The sequence below is a fragment of the Phocoena phocoena genome, chromosome 20 (genome assembly GCF_963924675.1).
Source record: "Phocoena phocoena chromosome 20, mPhoPho1.1, whole genome shotgun sequence".
NCBI lineage: Eukaryota > Metazoa > Chordata > Mammalia > Artiodactyla > Phocoenidae > Phocoena > Phocoena phocoena.
In genome coordinates, this window is record NC_089238.1 from 12,944,004 (window position 1) to 12,965,735 (window position 21,732).

At 49.5% G+C, this 21,732-nt stretch overlaps 2 protein-coding genes across 2 annotated transcripts; both read left to right on the forward strand.

The window, feature by feature from the left end:
• The first annotated feature begins 4,203 nt into the window (after positions 1-4,203).
• Positions 4,204-5,643, forward strand: LOC136141349 (interferon lambda-4-like). Its single transcript, XM_065899537.1, has 5 exons — positions 4,204-4,371; positions 4,799-4,870; positions 4,968-5,111; positions 5,343-5,417; positions 5,545-5,643. Exons 1-5 carry the CDS (start codon positions 4,204-4,206, stop codon positions 5,641-5,643), a joined length of 558 nt encoding a protein of 185 aa, XP_065755609.1.
• A 3,726-nt stretch (positions 5,644-9,369) lies between these two features.
• On the forward strand, positions 9,370-10,814 carry LOC136141528 (interferon lambda-3-like). The gene is made up of 6 exons (XM_065899720.1): positions 9,370-9,379; positions 9,484-9,665; positions 9,945-10,022; positions 10,292-10,435; positions 10,544-10,627; positions 10,716-10,814. The coding sequence occupies exons 1-6, from the start codon at positions 9,370-9,372 to the stop codon at positions 10,812-10,814; spliced, it is 597 nt and encodes a 198-aa protein (XP_065755792.1).
• Positions 10,815-21,732: the final 10,918 nt, after the last annotated feature.

The following is a 21,732-nucleotide window of genomic DNA, read 5'->3' on the forward strand; positions in this document are numbered from 1 at the left end:
TGTGTGATATGTCTTGAAGATTTTTCCATGTCGGTGCCTATAGATCTGCTTCATTCTATTTAACTACTGCAGGTCTAGCTTAACCTGGAGTTCCTGGACAGTAGGATTCAGGGGAGGGTGAACTTGCATGGGAAAAAGCTGCATCTCCATCTTCACTGACCTCAAACTGAAATTGAGCATTTCTTTCCATTATGAATGTAAGCAACAAACCACAATAATATTAGCAGAACCTGTGACTTTGTCACTAAAAGAAGCCACAGATATTTCCTAACACATTACAGATGTGGCACATATCTTTTTTTATTATTTTTTTTAATTTTTGGCTGCTTTAGGTTTTTGTTGCTGCGCGCGGGCTTTCTCTAGTTGCGGCGAGCAGGGTCTACTCTTCTTTGCGGTTCGTGGGCTTCTCACTGGGTGGCTTCTCTTGTTGCAGAGCACGGGCTTTAGGCACGTGGGCTTCAGTAGTTGTGGCACTTGGCCTCAGTAGTTGTGGTTCTCGGGCTCTAGAGCGCAGGCTCCATAGTTGTGGCGCACGGGCTTAGTAGCTCCACGGCATGGGGTATCTTCCCGGACCGGGGCTCGAACCCATAGTCCCCTGCACTGGCAGGTGGATTCTTAACTACTGCGCCACCAGGGAAGTCCTGTGGCACATATCTTGAAAAATCATTTACTCCCATTACTCCCTCAACAGTATAGTAGTTATTAAACCTACTGCTATGTCTTGTATTTAGTTCATTAATAAAGAGACATATGTATTACTTATCACAAAGTTACTTTAATGTTGTGGTAACTGTGTTTCAAAATAATCGGTTTTCTTAATAGTCCTGTGTATTTAAAAACACATTTCTGAACAAATAAGTGATTATAGCAAGGTTGCAGGATACAAGATTAATATGAAAAACTATACTGCTTTCTTGTAAAACTATAACTGTAAAACTATAACTGCTTTCTTGTATAACAGCAGTGAACAGTTTGTAGTTGAAATTTAAAATTCCATTTACATCAGCTCCCCCAAAAATGAAATACTTAAGTACAAATACAACAAAATATAAATAAAATCTGTGTGAGGAAAACTATAAAACTTTGATGAAAGAAATAAAAGTATATCTAAAAATGGAAATATTCTATGAATATGGATAGGAAGACTCAATATTGTCAAGGTGTTGGTTCTTCCCAACTTAATCTATAGATTCAATGCAATCCAATCAAAATCCCAGCAAGTTAATTTGTGGATATTGACAAAGTGAAAGTTTATATAAGAGATTCAAAAGACCCAGAATAACTTTCACAGTATTAAAAGAGAAGAACAAAGTTGGAGGACTGACACTCTCTCACATCAAGACTTACTATAAAGCTACAGTAATCAAGACAGTGTGATATTAGTAGAAGGATAGACAAATCAATGGAACAGAATAGAGAGCCCAGGAATAGACCCACACAAATATAGTCAACTGATCTTTGAGAAAAGAGCAAATGCAATTCAATGAAGAAAGGATAGACTTCCAACAAATGGTATTGAAACAACTGGACATTCGCATGCGAATAAATAAAAAAATAAACAAACCAAGCTAGACGCAGACCTTGACCATTTCACAAAAATTAACTTAAAATGTATCATAGACCTAAATGTAAAGTGCAGAATTATAAAACTCCTAGAATATAGTATAGGAGAAAATCTAGGGAACCATGGTGATGATTTTTATATACACTGAAAGCACGATCCATGGAAGAAAAAAAGTTGATGAATTGGAAACATTTTATACTCAGCCCTATGAAAGACGCTATAAAAAGAGTGAAAAAGGGCTTCCCTGGTGGCGCAGTCGTTGGGAGTCTGCCTGCCGATGCAGGGGACGCGGGTTCGTGCCCCAGTCTGGGAGGATCCCACGTGCCGCGGAGCAGCTGGGCCCGTGAGCCATGGCCGCTGGGCCTGCGCGTCGGCGGCGGGAGAGGCCACAACAGTGAGAGGCCCGCGCAAAAAAAAAAAAAGAATGAAAAAATGACTCCCTTTCTCTCCCACAGTCTTGAGATCCATGATTTTAACAAAAGACTGGAAAGAATATCAGTGCCCACCAATGGGGGATTGGTTATTCAGTAATCCTGTTACAATGGAAGCCTTACCAGTGGTATATGCAGGATGTCTCCCATTTGCCCCTCCAAGTTCACTCTTCCCACTTCTCCACCCTCCTCTGGGCCCCAGGAAGCTGGCCTTTGGTTTCTGTTAGGTGCAGCCAATGGGGAGCTTAGCAGTAGGGCCAGAGAGTGGGGAAGGAGAGTAAAGTCAGAGTATTTATTCCCCAGGCTTCCTCCCTACAGGGGCATCATGACTTCTCTGTCCCTCCCCCTGTGTACATGACTCCCTCCTTCCCAGGTAAGGTAACCACTCCCTCCCTTCTCCCATTTCTTCAGGCCTAGGGATGACAGACCCTCATCCAGGTGGGCCCCAAGGCCTTGCATTCCTCCTCCTCTGTTCTCTTCACCATCCAATCCCTTTGTAAACACATTGATATTAAACCACCACAGATTATCCTACATTGATTAGGCCATCTGTTTCCTGCAGGGGACCTCACTGATACAGTATAATTAAAGATGTGGGCGAATGCAAATGAGAGGTAATGGTAAGACACACAGAGCAGGCTACCAAACTCTATACAGATGCGTTCCAATTTAGAAGTTGCTCAAAGAAAGAGAAAAAAGAAAAAAGAGGAGGACTAGCAACTAACTGCGAAAAAGATTACCTCCAGGAAGTGGGATTAAAGACTTTCTTTACTCTCCAAGTTGTATTTTTTTAAATATTTATTTATTTATTTTGTTCCACCGGGTCTTAGTTGCAGCAGGCAGGCTCCTTAGTTGCGGCATGCATGTGGGACCTAGTTCCCTGACCAGGGATCAAACCCAGGCCCCTGCATTGGGAGCATAGAGTCTTAGCCACTGCGCCACCAGGGAAGTCCCAATGGTATTTTTTTACTGACTGAACCTTTATAACAAATGTGTTACTTCGATAATCAGAAAACATATGTACAAATAAATATATGTAACATTTCTACTCATTGGAAAAATTGTTCCAGATCTGGGGTGATGGAAGACAGGTGTGTGGTGAAATTATAGGTGGGTTTTTAGCTTTATCCAATGACCTTGCCTTGCTAATTTTATCAGGAAAAGTAGTAGATTTTAGTTTTAAAGCAAAACAAAGAGACTGATTGAGACACATGGAGACAGAGAGACACCGACCTGAATGTTTGCTAGAAAAAGGAATGATAGACAGATGGAGTTATCGACAGAGACAAAAACAGGACCAGAGAGACAGAGACAAAAGAGGAGGCAAACAGAGAGGGAAAAAAGAGAAACAGAATGAAATGAGGACAGAAATGGAGAGAGAGAAGGAGGCACTGAATCAGATGTTTAGGGGTAGTTGTGGCTTGGAGATCAGGCTTTGGTGCTGGATTGAGTGAGGGTTCAAATTCTGCCTCTGCCAATTACTGACTGTGTGTCTTGGAAAAGTTCCTTCACTTTACTGTACCTCGGTCATCCCATCTCTACACTGGAGGTGGAACAATTCTTGCAGTGTCATTTTTTGAGCATTAAATGAGACGTGTACATATCAGTTACTTAGAACAGGGCCCAGTAACACCAAGCACTGTATAAGGGCTGGTTGTTATTATAGAACACAGATAAGGACAACCAGGGTGATGAAAAGAAAGTGAGAGGATACAGAAGGGGACAGAGACCAGAACTGGTGGCAGAGAGCTGGGGTAGAGTCATCGCTGGCACTGGCCCACAGGTGGGTAAAGTCCTCACACCCCTGCCTGCAGCCTTCTGGGCTATTCAATGGCCAGCAATGACGTTGGGAAAGCTTACCCTGCACGGGGAAGCCCGCTTGCTCACCATTCTCAGCTGGGCACTTAAAAGCCACCATGGAGGGTGCAGGCGCCGCTGTCCCAGGTGGACACCACTCTGGACACCACCCAGAGGACCGTGGAAGGCAGGCCCTGCTGCAGCACCAGGCACCAGAGACACATTGTAGGTGAGGAGTGAGAGGAGAGAGGCTGAGGGTAGGAGGGGGCCCTCCTGTCTCTTCCCCTGCGTGTGTCCACAGCCCACGCTCTGAGCGTCAGTCCCCCTGCAAGTCTAACCACAGGCAGGGGCTTGGACTCGGGGCCTTCTCCTTGAGCTCGCTGACGTCCGTCGCATCCTGCAGGAGCAGAGATGGGGCCGAGTGGCGCAGCCGCGGTGGCCGTGGGGCTGTGGGTCTTGGTGACGGTGGGCGTGGCAGCGGACCCCGAAGTGGTGGAGCCTCCGCGCCGCTTCCTCTCACACTACCGCTCCCTGGACCCCCGGGCGCTGCTGGCCATCAAGGCACTGAGGGACCGCTATGTGAGTGATGCTCAGACGCCCCCACACCCTGGACCCCGGGCCCACCGGGCTCGGAGACACCAGACTTTGTCCCGAGGGGCCCTCGCGTCCTAGCGTCCAGCAGGCACATCTCAGATTTCAGGGTCCACAATTGTGACCACGACCTCTTCCCGGAGGCCCGGGTGGTCAGCTCATGCACGGCCTTGGTGCGGGTCACAGAGGGGCGCCCCCTCCAGGCGGACTCGGCTCCACATCGGGGCACAGGCTCCTTACGGGGAGCGCAGGTGCCTTTCAGCCCCACTCAGCCAAAGGCGCGCTGCCTGGTTCGGGACACGATAAGCACAACCGTCCCGGCCAGTTCCCAGCCACGTCCAGGAATCTCCGACGTCCCAGCGCTTCAGGGGCCCTTGCCAGGAGACTCCTCGTCACCCCAGCCCTTGCCCCGCAGGAAGAAGAGACGATGAGCTGGAGGCCGCGCAACTGCTCGTTCCGCCGGAGGAGGGACCCTCCGCGGCCCTCCGTGAGGCCCGAGGGCGGCGGGCGGGGTGGGGGTGGGGTGGGGTGGGGGAGCGCGGGCTGGCGCGCGGTCCCGTCTAACTCCCGCCGGGTGCCCGCAGTCCCGTGCGCTGCTCCGCCAGGTGGCCCGCGGCCTCGCCGACGCCCAGGACGTGCTGAGCAGCCTGCCGAGCCCCGAGCTGTTCCCCGGCGTCGGCCCGACCCTGGAGCTGCTGGCGGCCGCGGGGCGGGACGTGGCGGCCTGCGTGAGTGCGCCGCGCCCTGGCCGCGCACCCTTCCCGGCTCGCTCTGCGCCCCTGGTCTCCAGGCCAGGCCCCCCGACTGCGAATCTGTCCCATGAGGCCAGAAACGGGCGCAGACACGATTCACGTCCTCTCGGTGTCCCCAAATCCGGGCTTTGGTCTGCGGCTGGGAGGGGGAGGGGTGGGGAGGCTCGGTTCCCCGCCGCCTTCCTTAACCTCCTGTTCTCCCTCCAGCTCGAGCTGGTCCGGCCAGGCTCCCGGAGGAAGTCCCTGCGGCGGCCCAGGAGGCGTCCCCAAACTCGCACAGCTGTGCGTGGAGCAGGCGGGAAAGCGGCTAGACGGGAGCCCGGCTTGGAGCCGTGAGGGTCTGGAGGGGGGTCTTTCGGGGAAGGAGATCCCTGACTCAGCCCCGCTCCGCCTCCTTCCCGGGCTGCAGGACTCGCCTCGGTGCCACGAAGCCACCGTCATCTTCAACCTCCTGCGCCTGCTCGCGTGGGACCTGCGGCTGGTGGCGCACTCGGGTCCTTGTCTGTGATCCCGCCGCGGCTCCGCCTGGGACCCGAAGCTCTGGGGGCGCCTGGTTGCGGACGCCGCCCTCCTCCGTGACCCCATCGGACCAGGCGGGTCTCTCGGCCTGGACCCGCCGGCGCTGGTGCCAGAGGCGCCCTTTTCCCAAAGACCACAACGAGTTCCCCCGGAAGCAGCGATATTTCCGCGGGATGCGTTGCCCTAAGATCTTCCAGGGCCCGGGCCGGCAGGAAAAGACTGGAGTCCGTGTCCGCCTTGGTCGCTGACCACCACGTACCGTGGACCAGTTTCTACTTCTGTGGTTACAGGAACAGCCCTGTCTCATGACAGGCCCCAGCCCTGCTTTGAACCTTCAGTGCCCGCTTTGCGAGTCCATGAGTATGTGACTCTTGGACGTCCCCGCTGGGGAAGTCTCTTTCCCTGAGGGACTGGGTAGTGAAAGGGCTAAAAGTCCTCTGGATAAGTGGTTTTTTGAATTCCGTTACTTAAACGTGTTTTGTATTTATGAAGTTCCTGTGTGTATTTGCCGTTCTGTCTTCTGTTGTTAATTAATTGCGAATTATTAACTATTTTTGCATTTCTGTGGGTTGTTTATTCCGTGATCATCTTGAGGGGGGCTGTTCAGCACAAAATGCTGAGACAGGGAAATCAGGTGACCTGAGTTTCAGTTCTGCCCCTGCCCCTTAAGTGTTGCGTGTCTGGGCAAATTACTTCTCTCTGAGCCTCAGTTTACTCATTTATGCCATGGCATTGTTATACTTCCCTTGCAGTGAGTCCTATACATTGAAATAATGTTTCTGAAGCTTCCAGCTGAAGCCACAGAATGGCCTTAATGATTGGTCTCCATTAAATAATCACACACGTAAGTGCAGAACAATTGCACTTTTATAATTTGTCTGCATCTGTGGATGGGCAATCTTCGTGGCCAACTGCAAAGCCTGTTTGCCGAGGTCACACAGCTAGAGAGGGTCAGAGCCAGGTTTGAGCCCCAGAGTCTAGCTCCAGCTCCCATGCTCCTAACCACTCCCCTGAACTTCCTTTCTAAGAGAAACAGTATGATGTTGGGGGATTTTGAGATAATTTGTCAATTTTCAGGATTCACAGTTGTTGCAGTGTGTCCTCCCCTGATGTAAGGCCGATGCAATTAATAGAAACTGACCAGAAAGAACACTGGTAGGTGACTTGGGCACATCCCTGCTGTTGCTTTTATTTTTAAAAAACATGTTTATTGGGCTTCCCTGGTGGCGCAGTGGTTGAGAGTCCGCCTGCCGATGCAGGGGACACGGGTTCGTGCCCCGGTCCGGGAAGATCCCACCTGCCGCGGAGTGGCTGGGCCCGTGAGCCATGGCCGCTGGGCCTGCGCATCCGGAGCCTGTGCTCCGCAACGGGAGAGGCCGCAACAGTGAGAGGCCCGCGTACAGCAAAAAAACAAAAAACATGTTTATTTATTTTGGCTGCTCTGGGTCTGAGTTGCAGCATGCGTGCAGGATCTAGTTCCTCTAGCACGGATAGAGCCCGGGCCCCCTGCACAGAGTCTTACCCACTGGACCCCCAGGGGAAGTCCACCTGCTGTTACAGGTGAACCTATCTGCAGGGCAGGAATAGAGACGTGGACCTAGAGAATGGACATGTGGACAGAGTTGGGGCAGGGGAGGGTGGGACGAAGTGGGAGGGTAGGACTGACATATATACACTACCAGGCGTAAAATAGCTAGCTAGTGGGAACCTGCTCTAGAGCACAGGAAGCTCAGCTCGGTCGGTGCTCTGTGACGACCTAGATGGGTGGGGTGGGGGCGTGGGAATGAGGTCCAGGACGGAGGGGATATAGGCATACATATGGCTGATTCACTTCATTGTACAGCAGAAACTAATGCAACGTTGTAAAGCAATTATATTCCAATAAAAAAATTTCTAAAAAACGTTACGTATCAGAGCTCAGAGACATTCCCAAATGAGGACTTTGGTCCACCCTCTCCCTGGAATTATGAATGAGGGAAAGAGGGGGTGGGAGTAATAGTCAAAAGGACTCCACACCTTCTGTTCGAGACGTCCATTACCTCCGAGTCAGGAGATGTAGCTACACTGGGGCTGTTGAGTGTAGTGGTTACTCTCTGGTGTCAGACAGAACTCAGTTAATATCCTGCCCTCACCACTTATTTGCTGTATGACCTTGGGCAAGTCTCTTAACCCCTCTGAGTCCCTGCAGTTTCCTCTGTATTTGCAATGTAGGCAAAGCACAGGATGTCCTTGGTGCTACCATGAGTATTCAGTAGCACGTTGTGAGGGAATTCCCTGCCATTCGAGTGGTCAGGACGCTGCGCTTTCACTGCCGAGGGCCCGGATCAATCCCTGGTCGGGGAACTGAGATCCTGCAGGCAGCGCGGCCAAAAACAACAACAACAACAACACAGAAGACAAACCATATTGTGGCAGAGCCTCTGTGAACAGGGTGAGACATGTACAGGCTCACAGAAGGAGGGGCGTGTCTCTGTTTCTCTTTTCCACTGACTGTTCCCTTTTCCTGGAAGGCTCCCCCTCAGATCTCCACAGACCTCCCTTCCTCACTTCCTTTAGGTCTTCCCTCAAATGTCATTTCATTACCTTATTAATACAGACTTCCTCTCGCACTCTGCTCTCGTCCCTGCTTCACTTCTTTCATTTTCCGTTATCTGACTTTACCTAACGTAATACATACCACACGCCTAATCCCCGTGTCCCAGACAGGTACTGTCTTGTACCTCTCTCTAGTAAAAAGCCCCATGAAGGATTGTTTCATGTCTTTTCTTTTTGCAATGCTCTCCTCCTGGCACCTTGAGCAGGGTCTGACCCAAAGCTGGGGTAGGAGGGCAAATAGGTACTTGGTGAATGAATGAAGGCATTTTTCTCAACCCCACCTGATTTCCCCGAAGTACTGGTCACAGCTCAATTTCATAGCACCTCCTCCTATTCCTGGGTCCTTGTGTGCCTGACAGAGAGCAGGTCGGTGCAGGCTCCCGACCTCCCCCACGCTGCCTCTGTCGGTACCAGGTGGGGAAGGGTAGGGAGCAGCTGGTGTCCTCTCTGAATTCGCGAGTGTTTTGCCTTTCTCCCTCTCCCTGCCACCCGCAGCAGCACCCCTGGACCTTCTGCCGTCTCCCAGACAGCCTCCCTCTTGGAAGTTCCAGGCTCTTCATGGCAACACCTCCTACAGGTGCCTTTTCCCTCTACTCCCTGTACTGGGGCCTCTGCCAAAAAGGAAGTCCCTCTGTCCCCTCCCCACCCCAGTCCTAGATCAGCCTGGGCACCGGCGCAGGAGACCCTCCGTGTGGGGCTGAAGCTGCCCCAGCCCTGATTTTGACTTCCTTACTCACTTTCTTGGAGGTGAAATGGGACCTGAATCCATGTCAGTTTCTCTTTCCCTGAGCAGCTCACATGGCTCACAGGCCCCGCCCCGCTCTGGGCTTTCCCAGCGCTCGCCTCCCCTGTCGCCAGTGTCAGCCTCTAGCTGTGTTTTCACTTTTCCTACATCAGCTGGGATTGCCCAGCTGCACAGGCTAAAAGCTGCGCCATGGAACTCAGGCAGGAATTACACCTGAGACGGAGCTGGAAGTTCAGAGACGCGGACAGAGCAGCGAGCTGAGATCCAGAGAAGGAGGCTGAAGTCAGAGACGCCGGAGGAGACTGAGAGACCCCAGGCGGCAGCCTCAGAGCGGACACTCGATCCCCCGTCTGCTGCAGAGACCAGAGAGCAGGAATGAAGCTGGGTCAGCCCCTACATCATTGTCTGGGACCCTCGCCTCCCCAGAGCCTCCCCCCTCCCCGCCGCGACGCCCTCCCTCCCCTCACCTTCTGTCCTTCCTTAACACAGACGTGGCCCCCGGCTGCACGCTGGTGCTGGTGCTGATGACCGTGGCGCCGAGCAGGACAGGAGCGGTTCCTGTGCCCTCACCCCTCGGGGCCCTCCCAGGGGCAAGGGGCTGCCACATGGCCCAGTTCAAGTCTCTGTCCCCACAAGCGCTGCAGGCCTTCAAGAGGGCCAAGGATGCCTTTGTGAGTCTCCCCCGACCCCTCCTGCAGTGGGCGACCCTCCACCCCTCCCTCTGTGCGCTCCCAGGCTACCTGGCCTGAAGGTGGGCCTGCCCTCCCCGCACTGGGCTGACCTCCACCCTCCCCGCGGTGGGCGATCTCCTGTCCTCCTGCGGTGGACGTGCCTCTACGGTTCTTCTGGAAGTCAACCTCCCGTCCTCCTGTTGTTGGCCATCCTCCAGTCTCCCTGGGGTCTTCCCTCCGTCCCTCCCCCTGTGGGCTGACCTTGCCCTTGCTCTCTAGGAAGAGTCGCTCTTGCAGAAGGACTGGAACTGCAGCTCCCGCCTCTTCCCCAGGACCCGGGACCTGAGGCAGCTGCAGGTGAGTTGGGGGAGTCAGGCCTGCCTGCCCTCACCTGCCCGCCCTGCTCCGGCTCTGCAGGTGGCCCCTCACCTCCTCCTTCCCTCATGTCCTTCTCTCCCTGCCCTCCCCACTCGTCCCCTGACCCCTTCCCCTCAGCCAACCATATCGGCTCTCACCTGACCCCGACTTTCACCTTCCACTGTCCCTTCCTCTGTCCCCCTCACCTGTGCCTCCTCGCCTGTTCTCTCTCACGTGCAACTCTCACCTGTCTTCTGTCTCCTCCTCAGGTGTGGGAGCGCCCCGTGGCCTTGGAGGCGGAGCTGGCCCTGACACTGAACGTCCTGGAGGCCACGGCTAACTCATCCCCGGATCACATCCTGGACCAGCCCCTTCACACGCTGCACCACATCCACTCCAAGCTCCAGGCCTGCGTGAGCGCTCGGGGCACCCGGGCCGCGTCTGGGCTCTGGCCACCTGTACGTGCCCCTCTGTCCCAGGCCCTGCCTCACACCCTCAACGCCACCCTCCTCTGTCCACAGGTCCCAGCTCGGCCCACAGCAGGCCCCAGGCCCCGGGGCCGCCTCCACCACTGGCTGCACCGGCTCCAGGAGGCCCCGAAGAAGGTGAGTGACCGGGGAGGGGAAACCGATGGCTGGGCTCAGCTGGGAGCCCAGACGTGGGAGCTACTGAGCCATCCCCCTCTGCTCCCAGGAGTCCCGGGACTGCCTCGAAGCCTCTGTCATGTTCAACCTCTTCCGCCTCCTCACCCGGGACCTGAAATGTGTTGCCAGTGGAGACCAGTGTGTCTGACCCCAGAGACACACCTGTCTCAGCATCTTTTTTATTTCTTTTTAATTTAATTAATTTATTTATTTCTAGCTGCATTGGGTCTTTGTTGCCGTGCACGGGCTTTCTCCAGTTGCGGCATGCACAGGGTACTCTTCATTGCAGTGTGTGGGCTTCTCATTGCGGTGGCTTCTCTTGTTGCGGATCACCGGCTCTAGGCTTGTGGGCTTCAGTAGTTGTGACACGCGGGCTCAGTAGTTGTGGCTCGCGGGCTCTAGAGCGCAGGCTCAGTAGTTGTGGCACACGGGCTTAGTTGTTCCGCGGCATGTGGGATCTTCTCGGACCAGCGCCCTAACCCGTGTCCCCTGCATTGGCAGTTGGATTCTTAACCACTGTGCCACCAGGGAAGCCCTGTCTCAGCATCTTAGATATTATTTATGCACAAACTACCTCCACTGGATTATTGCTTCCAGATCCCTATTTGTTTTTGAAGCCCCTAAAAGATATTTATTGTTGTACTTTTTGTAAAATGTGTGAAAATAAACAATTTGTCTATGACCTTGACCTTGTTTATATGTGACTGTATAAGTGACTGCACAGCTGAGTATGTGACTGTGCCCCTCTGAGTGTGTGTGTATTGCATTTGGAAGAAGAAGTGAGAGATGAAGAGACTATGAAAGAATAAATGAATGAGGAGTGAAAAAATCACCGAGGATGTTTTCAGCCACAGCAATGGAAGATTTCATTGCATCACAAGCTATCATGACATTAAGTAATAAGATGTCTAGAGGAGGCTGTGTCTGGGTCAGATCAGCAGGACCATGGCTTTATCATGGACCTATGGTCTATCACTGTTAGTATTTCTAAGGATATGTGTTAAAATTGTGTTTGTGTTACATTCACCCCAACCTCCTGTGGTTCTAAACCTGGGATAACTATTGTCAGGGTGGCGATGTGCTGGGAGAAATATCACAGAGAGAGTTGTCACCAAAAAGTCATTAAGGTCCACTGTGGGCATTGTTCTATGTAGACAGTGGTGTTGACTGCAAATAATTTTCTTGTCTGATCTGTATGTCTTTTATTTCCTTTTCTTGCCTTATTGCACTGGATAAAACTGTAGTACTATGTTGAATAAGAAGGGTGAAACAGGGCATCTTTGCCTTCTTCCTGATCTTAGGGGGAAAACATTCAGTTTCACCATTAAGTGTAAATGTCAGTTGTAGGTTTTTTGTAGATGTTCTTTTTCAAGTTGAGGAAGTTCCTTTCCATTCCTATTTTTCTAAGAGTTTAAAGAGATCATGACTGGGGACTTCCCTGGTGGTCCAGTGGTTAAAAATCTGCCTTCCAATGCAGGGGACATGGGTTCGATCCCTGGTCAGGGAACGAAGATCCCACATGCCACAGGGCAACTAAGCCCGTGTGCCACAACTACTGAGCCCACGTGCTCTAGAGCCTGTGTGCCACAAGTAGAGAGCCCGTGTGCCGCAACTACTGAGTCTGTGTGCCACAACTAGAGAGCCTGTGTGCTGCAACTACTGAGCTTGTGCACTCTGGAGCCCGTGCGCCGCAACTAGAGAAGCCTGTGTGCTCTGGAGTCCGCGTGCCACAACTAGAGAGAAGCCTGCGCACTGCAACGAAGAGCCTGTGTGCTGCAATGAAAGATCTTGCATGCCACAACTAAGACCTGACACAGCCCAATTAAAAAAAAAAAGATCATGAATCGATGTTGAAATCCGGCAAATGTTTTTTCTTCATTGATTGATATGATCATATGATTTTCTTTTCTTTAGCCTGTCTTGTGGATTGTATTGATTGGTTTTCAAAGACTGTCATTGATACAAAGCTGCAAATAGTCCTTGTATTCAGTATCCATGGAAGGGGGGCAAGAAGATGAATAATCTGGGGCTGCAATCTAGGGAAACATGCTCTTCTGCCTACTCCTGTCTCTATGACATTACTATTTCTTACCTCTGTAAGAGTACATGGTGTACCACGCACTGGCTCTTAGAACTTTTGCTCAGAAATGATACACACCACTTCCATCCCCATTTCATTGGCCCAAACAAGTGACATAGCCAAGCCTGAGGTCAATAAGGCAGAGATTAATAATTTTCCCCAAGAAATGGATTCCTCACTTTGGAAAGGAAGAAGGTATTTGGAATGATAAGGCAGTATAACACATCCTAAGTTCTTATCTCCAACTCTGACTTTATTGTTTATTTAGTTTTTGGCTGCATAGGGTCTCAGTTGTGGCACGTGAGATCTTTTGTTGTGGCATGGGGGCTTCTCTCTAGTTGCAGCATGTGGGCTTCTCTCTAGTTGTGGTGCACGGGCTCTAGAGCACGTGGGCTCAGTAGTCACAGCACGCGGGCTTAGTTGCCCCTCGGCATGTGGGATCTTAGTTCCCCGACTAGGGATCGAACCGGCATCCCCTGCATTGCAGGACGGATTCTCAACCACTGGACCACCAGGGAAGTCCCTCCAACTCTGACTTTAAAGACAAAGACAAATTAGCTTTATTATTGTGTATAGAAACCAGCTCAAGTTCAGATCCAAACTGGACCAGCTGATAAGCCAGTAGCAATGAAGACTCTCATCCTAAAAGTTCCTATGCCATTTTCCGACTAATGATCCGTAGAAAGGGATTTGCTGGTGGAAACCCCCATTAAGAAGAGCTAGTCCACAGTGCTGAGAAGGCAGGACCACTGTCCACTCTCCATGGTCCTGAACACCACTCTTGGCTACAGGAGGGTGGTTTCTTTCATCTCTGGGACCTTGGTGGATGCCTGTTAACTTCTTCAGCACTTACAGATTTTTAAAATGAAATATTGTCACATCACATAATGGTTATGGGATTTTTTTTCCTTAAATAACAGAAAACTTCAACTCAACTTGCTTAAACAATCAGGAATTTGTAATCTCATATACCAAGAAGCCTGAGGGGAAGATAGATAAGGAGTTGGCTAATTCAGGAAATCACACTAATGTTATTGATAATTCAAATCCTTTCCATCTTTCAGCCTTGCTGTCCTCAGCATTTCAGCCTCATCCTCAAGTTTGATCATCTCAGGTCACACGGTGGCTACCGCAGTTCCGGATATTAAGTCCTTTGAGCAATGTCCAGAGGAAGAAAAGGGACAGCATTTCCATGTATCTTTCTTATCACTGAGGAAAACTTTTCCTAGGAGCCCCTAGCAGACTTTCCTTCAATCCCACATTAACATTCCATTAAAAATTGCAAACCCGGGCTTCTCTGGTGGTGCAGTGGTTGAGAGTCCGCCTGCCGATGCAGGGGACGCAGGTTCGTGCCCTGGTCCGGGAGGATCCCACATGCCGCGGAGCGGCTGGGCCCGTGAGCCATGGCCACTGAGCCTGCGTCCGGAGCCTGTGCTCGGCAGCGGAAGAGGCCACAACAGTGAGAGGCCCGCGTACCGCAAAAAAAAAAAAAAAAAAAAAAATTGCAAACCCCCTAGTGCTCCTGATATCCTAGTGCTCTACTTCCCCCCCGCCATAGCACATATCTCCTTCTAACACACCATAAATGTGCTTACTTTAAAAAATATATATGTATTTATTTGGCTGAGCCAGGTCTTAGTCGCGGCACACGGGGCCTTTGTTGCTGCGTGCGGGATTTAGTTACTTCCCTGACCAGGGATCGACCCCAGGTCCCCTGTATTGGGAGTGTGGAGTCTTAAGCACTGGACCAGCAGGGAAGTCCCAAGAATGTACTTACTTATTGGGACTTCCCTGGCGGTCCAGTGGTTAAGACTTCGCGCTTGCACTGCAGGGGATGCGGGTTCGATCCTTTGTCTGGGAACTGAGATCCCACAAGCGGCTCCGCCAAAAAAAAAAAAAAAGAAAGAAAGAAATGTGGTTACTTATTATGTTGTTGTTTATGACCTGTCGCTCTCTACTAGAATATAAGCTCCACCAGCTCAGAGGTTATTGTCTGTTTTGTTCACCTCTGTCCCCAGCACCCAAAACAGGCACAGAGTAGGTGCTCAGTCAATACCTATTGAAAGAATGGATGACTGTCACATGTCTCAGCCCAAATGATTTACTGGAAAGGGACATGAGACAACTATAAGTGGCTCAGACCAAAGATGGTCTGCTTTGTAGAGTGGGGTTGGGGCCCACTTCTCCTGAAAGCTCAGGTCACAGCAAAGATGGTAGATTTCTGATCAAAATGGGGGTTATTTCAGGCCTCCATAATCTATTACAAGCCTCCAATACTTATTTCATATTTTCTCCCCTCTCCTTAAAACTCCAACTCCTCTCCCCCATCCTCACTCTCACAGATGGCTTTGCTTCTTCCACTGAAAAGATGGAAGCAATAGAAGAGAAATCCCATATGCTCCCACTACCACATCCACATACCTACCAGCATCGGGGCCTGGATGCTCTGCTATCCTCCTTTCTAAACCCAGCTTCTCCATTTGGACCCTGGATCCTACCTGTTTCTTACTCATAATTCTCCCCTCACTGCTTATCCTGCATCATCAGATTTCCCCTGTCTATTCCTATCATTTCTATTATTTATTCTATCTTGGGAACTCCCTGGCGGTCCAGTGGTTAGGACTCTGCGCTTCCACTGCCAGGGGCACAGGTTTGATCCCTGGTCAGGGAACTAAGATCCCACATGCCGCGATGTGGCCAAAAAAAATACATAAAAATAAAAACATAAAGAAATTCTATCTCAGTCCCACACCCCCTCCAGTTACCACCCCATTTCTCTGCCTCCTTGTACTAGTCAGGCTTCTCCAGAGAAATAGAACCAACAGGATACAGATATATATATATTATATATATATATATATACACACACATATATATTTATTACGAGGAGTTGGCTCATGCATTATGGAGGCCAAGTCCCAAGAGCTTCCGTTGGCAATCTGGAGACCCAGGAGAGGCGATGTGTAGTTCCAGTGTAATTCCAAAGCCCTGAGAACCAGGAGAGCCTGTGGTGTAAGTTCCGGTCCGAAATCCAGGATGCTTGAGACCCAGGAAGGGCCAATGTCTCAGCTCGAATCTGAAAGCCAGAAAAGAACACCATCTCAGCTCAAAGCAGTCAGGCAGGTGGCGTTCTCTCTTACTCAGCCTTTTCCTTCTATTCAGGTCTGTCGTTGATTAGATGAGGTCCACCCACAGTAGGGAAGGCAGTATACTTTACTCAGTCTACCAGTTCAAATGTAATCTAATCCAGAAACACCCTCGCAGACACACCCTGAACAATGTTTGACCAAATGTCTGGGCACCCAATGGCCCAATCAAGTTGACACATAAAGTTGACCATCACGCTCCCCTTTCAGCAACGTTTGTCAAAAGAGTTGTCTATGTCATTGTCTCCTCTTCCCCTGTGTCTCCTTTGAGTAAGGCTTTTGTCCCAACCACTCCACATTCAGCTCTTGTTCAGACCACCAATGACCTCCATGTTGCCAAACCCAGCGGTTGAGTCTCAGTACAATTTTTCCTGATCTGTCAGCAGTAGTTGACATGGGTGTTCGTCCTCTGCTCTATGAAACACATTCTTCGCTGGCTCCCACTTTCCTGGTTGTCCTCCTCCCTCTCTGGTGGTTCCTTCTCATTCTCTTTTCTGATTCTGCTTCTCCCCGAATGTACCAGGGCTCATCCTGGCCCTTATCTCTCATCTATCTGTGATGCATGTATCTATTCTCATGGCTTAGCACTCAACCCCACCTCTACAGTCATGGCTCTTGTGGCAGATTGAATTCTTGGTGCAAATTTTCCCCCTCCCTGCATCTATACCCTTCCCATGGCCTCACTGAAGGCAGAGTTTACTTCCCTGCCCCTTGATTTTGGACCTAGCCATGTGACTTTTTTTTTTTTTTTTTTTTTTTTTTTTTGCGGTACACGGGCCTCTCACTGTTGTGGCCTCTCCCGTTGCGGAGCACAGGCTCCGTTCGCGCAGGCTCAGTGGCCATGGCTCACGGGCCCAGCTGCTCCGCGGCATGTGGGATCTTCCCGGACAGGGGCACGAACCCGTGTCCCCCGCGTTGGCAGGCGGACTCTCAACCACTGCGCCACCAGGGTAGCCCGCCATGTGACTTTTTTTAGCCAATGGTATGTATGTGCAATGATATACAATAATGTGCCTGTTCTCAGTCTAGTCCTCAAGAGGCCTCATGGGTTTCCTGTGCCCTCCTGGGATTTTGTCATGACAACGAGAAGAGCTCCCCTGGCTTGCTGCTCTCCTTCAGCCTGGTCTCAGACCTGAGCCAGCCAGACCCTCAGCTTGAATCAGAGCCACCCAGCTGAACCCGACCTGCATCAGCCAGCCCCAGAGATCAGCAGAGCCATCCCCAGCTCATCTGTGGATGGCTGAGCTAAGTAAGTGTTTTTGAAATTTTTGTGGTTGGGTATCAGTCACAGCACACACTGACTGATACACCTCCCAAATTTAGCTCTTCAGACCTCACTCCTGAACTCCAGGCTTATACATCAAACTGAATACTGAACAACTTCATTTGGATGTCTAATGGGCTTCTCAAACTTATCATGCCGGAAATGTAACTTCTTCCCTTCTCCACCCTAAACCTCTCCTTCTATTATTTTTCTCATCCTAGTAAATGGCAGCTCCATCTTTCAAGACCCACAGGCCAAAGACTTTGGAATCATCCTCAGCCCCTCTCTTTTTATCATCTCCCACATCCAGTTAGTAAGTCCAGTTGATGCTACTTGAAAGAATATGCTGCATTGGACCATTGCTCACTCCCTCTCTGGCCCCACCCTCTCCCAGCTGGACCATGGCAGCAGCCTCTTCCCTGTGCTCCCCACTCCTGCTCTGAGCCCACAGTCTGTTCCCCACATGCAGCCAGAGGGACTCTGTGAACACCTGAGTCAGGTCAGGCCCCTCCCCCGCCCAGAGTGCTCTCCTGGCTCCATCTCACTCACAGTAAGTGTCCATTGATCAATGAATGAATAAACAAAATAATGATATATATGTCAAAGAAAAATTGACCAGTCGATCTAAGAAAGAAATGGAATGGATTTGCATTTCCTTAATGATCAGTGAACATATTTTCATATGCTAATTGGTCATTTGCATCAAAATGAGTCTTAGAGGGCTAAAATCAAGGTGTCAGCAGGGCTGATTCCTTAGGGAGGATCCTGGGAAGAATACGATTCCTTGCCTTTTTCAACTTCTAGTGGCCACCTGGATTCCTGGGCTTGTGGCCCCTTCCTCTAGCTTCATAGAACATCACCCTAGTCTCTGCTCCCACCATCACATCTCTTTCTCATCTGTAGTCAAATCTCCCTCTCATAAGGACATTTGTGTCTCCATTTACGGTTCATCCAGATAATCCAGCGCAATCTCCCCATCTCAAGATCCTTAATTCAATTACGTCTGCAAAGTTTCTTCTGCCAAAAGAAAGGTCACATTCATAGGTTCCAGGGTTAGGACCTGGATATCTTAGGAGGCCATTATCAATCAGCCTACCACAGTCAGCCTTCCTTCTACTGTACCCAGGTTGTGGAAAGATTGAATTCCCTTTATTTCCCCCTGGAGATCTGTGTCCTATCTGACTCTCTGATTATCCCTCAACCTGCCTCTTACCCAAGCTTTGTGATAATACCTTAATATCTATTCTCCCTTTATTAATAGGAAACTTGATTTTTTACCAGGCATACGGCTACCCTGAGTCATGACTCAGCTTCTTATGGCATCATACGCTCACCTGTAGCTAAGTTCTGACAGAAAGTGCTCTTAAAGGGTGGGGCATCCTCTTCTTCTTCCCTCCCTCCTATTCTCCACCTGTTGTCTGGGATATGGATGCAAAGGATGGAGTTCAAGCAATCATCTTGGACCATGAAGAGGAAGCCACATATTGACGATGGAGCAACAATGTAGAAGGAGCTTGGGTTCTTGCACTGTGGAACCCCAGACAGTCTGACGCTGGAGCCCCAGACAGCTTGGGTGGCACCTCTCTTCATGAAGGAGAGAAGAATACTCCTCATTTGTGGTAAAATCAAATACAAATTAGTGATAGGCAGAATAATGGCCCCCCCAAAGATGCCCCTGTCCTAATCCCCAGTTATGACAAGGAGGAGATAAGGTGGCAGATGGAATAAAAGCTGTTAATCAGCTGACCTCAAAATAGGGAAATTATCCTGCATTATCCGGGTGAGTCCAGTGTGATCACAAAGATCATTTAATATGGAAGAGGGGCAGAAGAGGAGGTCAGAGTCAGAGAGAGATTTGAAAATGTTATGTTGCTGGCTTTGAAGAAGGAGGGGGCCACGAGCTAAGGAGTGTACGCAGCCTCTAGAAACTAGAAAATGCAAGGAAATGGATTGTCCCCTAGAGCCTCCAGAAGGAATGCAGCCCTGCCAACACCTTGATTTTAGCCCAGTGAGATCCACTTTAGACTTTTGACCTCCAGACCTGTCAGATAATGTCTGTGTTGTTTTAAACTACTAAGTTTGTAATCATTTGTTATGGCAGCAATAGAAAACTAATATATCATTGATCCAGGCTTCTTGCCCTGAATCTTTCTGTCTTTAAGGCCCATCACTAATAATAATAATCAAGGGACTTCCCTGGTGGTCCAGTGGTTAAGAATCCACCTTCCAGTGCAGGGGGCACCAGCTCGATCCCTGGTCGGGGAACTAAGATCCCAAATGCCACGGGGCAACTATGCCTGCACGTCGCAACTACTGAGCCCGTGTGCCACAACTAGAAAGAGCCCGCACGCCTCAATGAACGATCCTGCATGCTGCAGTGAAGGTCCTGAGTGTCGCAACTAAGACCTGACGCAGCCAAATAAATAAAAATAAATTTAAAGAAACAATAATCAAAACCAACACCAACATTAATAGTTAACACACTGAGCATTTTCCTGTGCCTGACACAATCTCAGCACATGACACTTATTATCTCACATAACAATTATCTCACAACAATCCTACAAAGGAAGTAGAAAGCCTTAAATACAAATGTGGGAAAAGAAAAATAAGGCTGAAAATTAGCAAGCTAAACATCAATCTCAAATGTTAGGATAAGAACAACACAATAAACTCAAAGAATGAATGAAAACCAAATGCACAATAGAAACTAATGCTATTTATTATTATTAATGAAATAAGATCAAATGAAAGAAAAAACCCAAATATGCAATAGAGAGGATCTACAAAGCTAAATGTTGGTTATCACTAGTAATTTGAAAAGACTAATAAAACCCTTGCAATTATATCTCAAAATCGATGAAATAAAAGATTCAGCCATTAAAAAAAAGAAGGAAATCTTGCAATTTGCGACAGCATGGATGGCATTATGCTAAGTGAAATAAGTCAGACAGAAACAAATACTGTGTCATCTCACTTATATGTGGAATCTAAAAAAACAAAACCAAAAACAAATGAAAAACTGAACTCATAGAAACAGAGAACAGGTTGGTGGATGGATGAAGGTGGTCAAAACGTACACATTTCCAGTTATAAGATAGATAAGTCCTGGGGATGTAATGCACAGCATGGTGACTATAGTTAACAATACTGTATTGTATATTTGAAAGTTGCTAAGAGAGGACATCTTAAATGTTCTCACCACAGGGGAAAAAATGCAATTATTCGAAGGGATGGATGTTAACTAAACTTACTGTGGTCATCATTTTGCAATATACACATATATCATTATGTTGTACACCTTAAACATATACAATACTATATGTCAATTATATCTCAATAAAACTGGAAAAGAGAAGGAAAAAGAAAAAAGAGAGATAGAGAATATATCAATGACCAATATAAGCAACACAAAGGGAAACCTTCTGAAATTTTGCCATTTGCAGCAACATGGGTGGACCTAGAGGGTATTATGCTCAGTGAAATAAGTCAGACAGAGAAAGACATATACTGTATGGTATCACTTACATGTGGAATCTAAAAAGTACAACAAATTAGTGAGTATAATAAGTAAGAAGCAGGGAATTCCCTGGCAGTCCAGTGGTTAGGATTCAGTGCTTTCACTGCCGTGGCCCGAGATCGAGTTCAATCCCTGGTCGGGGAGCGAAGATCCCCCAAGCCTGGGAGCCAAAAAATAAAAAATAAAAATAAAGTAGACACAGATACAGAGAACAAACTAGTGGTTACGAGTGGGGAGGGGCAATATAGAGGTGGGAGAGTGGGAGGTGTAAAGTAGGCTACAAGGATGTATTGTACAACACGGGGAATATTGCCAATATTTTATAGTAACTGTAAAAGGAGTGTAACTTTTTTTTTTTTTTTTTGCAGTACGCGGGCCTCTCACTGTTGTGGCCTCTCCCATTGCGGAGCACAGGCTCCGGACGCGCAGGCTCAACGGCCATGGCTCCCGGGCCCAGCCGCTCTGCGACATGTGGGATCTTCCCGGACCGGGGCACGAACCCGTGTCCTCTGCATCAGCAGGCAGACTCTCAACCACTGCGCCACCAGGGAAGCCCAGGAGTGTAACTTTTTAAAATTGTATAAAAAGTAAAATAAAAGGAAAGGAAACGTTCCTTACAAGTCTCAAAACTAGAAGAGGTAGCTAGCTTTTGTGTGTATTGTCTCCACTTCACACACGAGGAAACTGAAGTTCACAGAGGTGGAGTATCTTACCTAGTTCACGCAGCAGGTAAGTGGCAGCGTCGGGATTTGAACTTGAGGCTCCAGCACTCACCTGCCCGCTACACGAATCTCTGGCTTTGGCGCCACCTCGCGAGAATGCCCAGCCTCCCCTTCCCGGCCGGCAGCCCGCGAAACTCCGCCCCCTCCCCGGATTGAGTTTAGGGTTTCTACCGCCCACCTGCCGGGAATCTCGGGTCAAAGTTGTTGCAGCCCTTAGGAGGTTCAGACTCCGCTTACTCCACAGGCTTCCTTCTGAAATTTCATTTGATGTTCTCTTTCAGTTTCGATCACTCCCCTGCAGGGGCCCCTACCCTGCAGCCTTGATCATCTATGA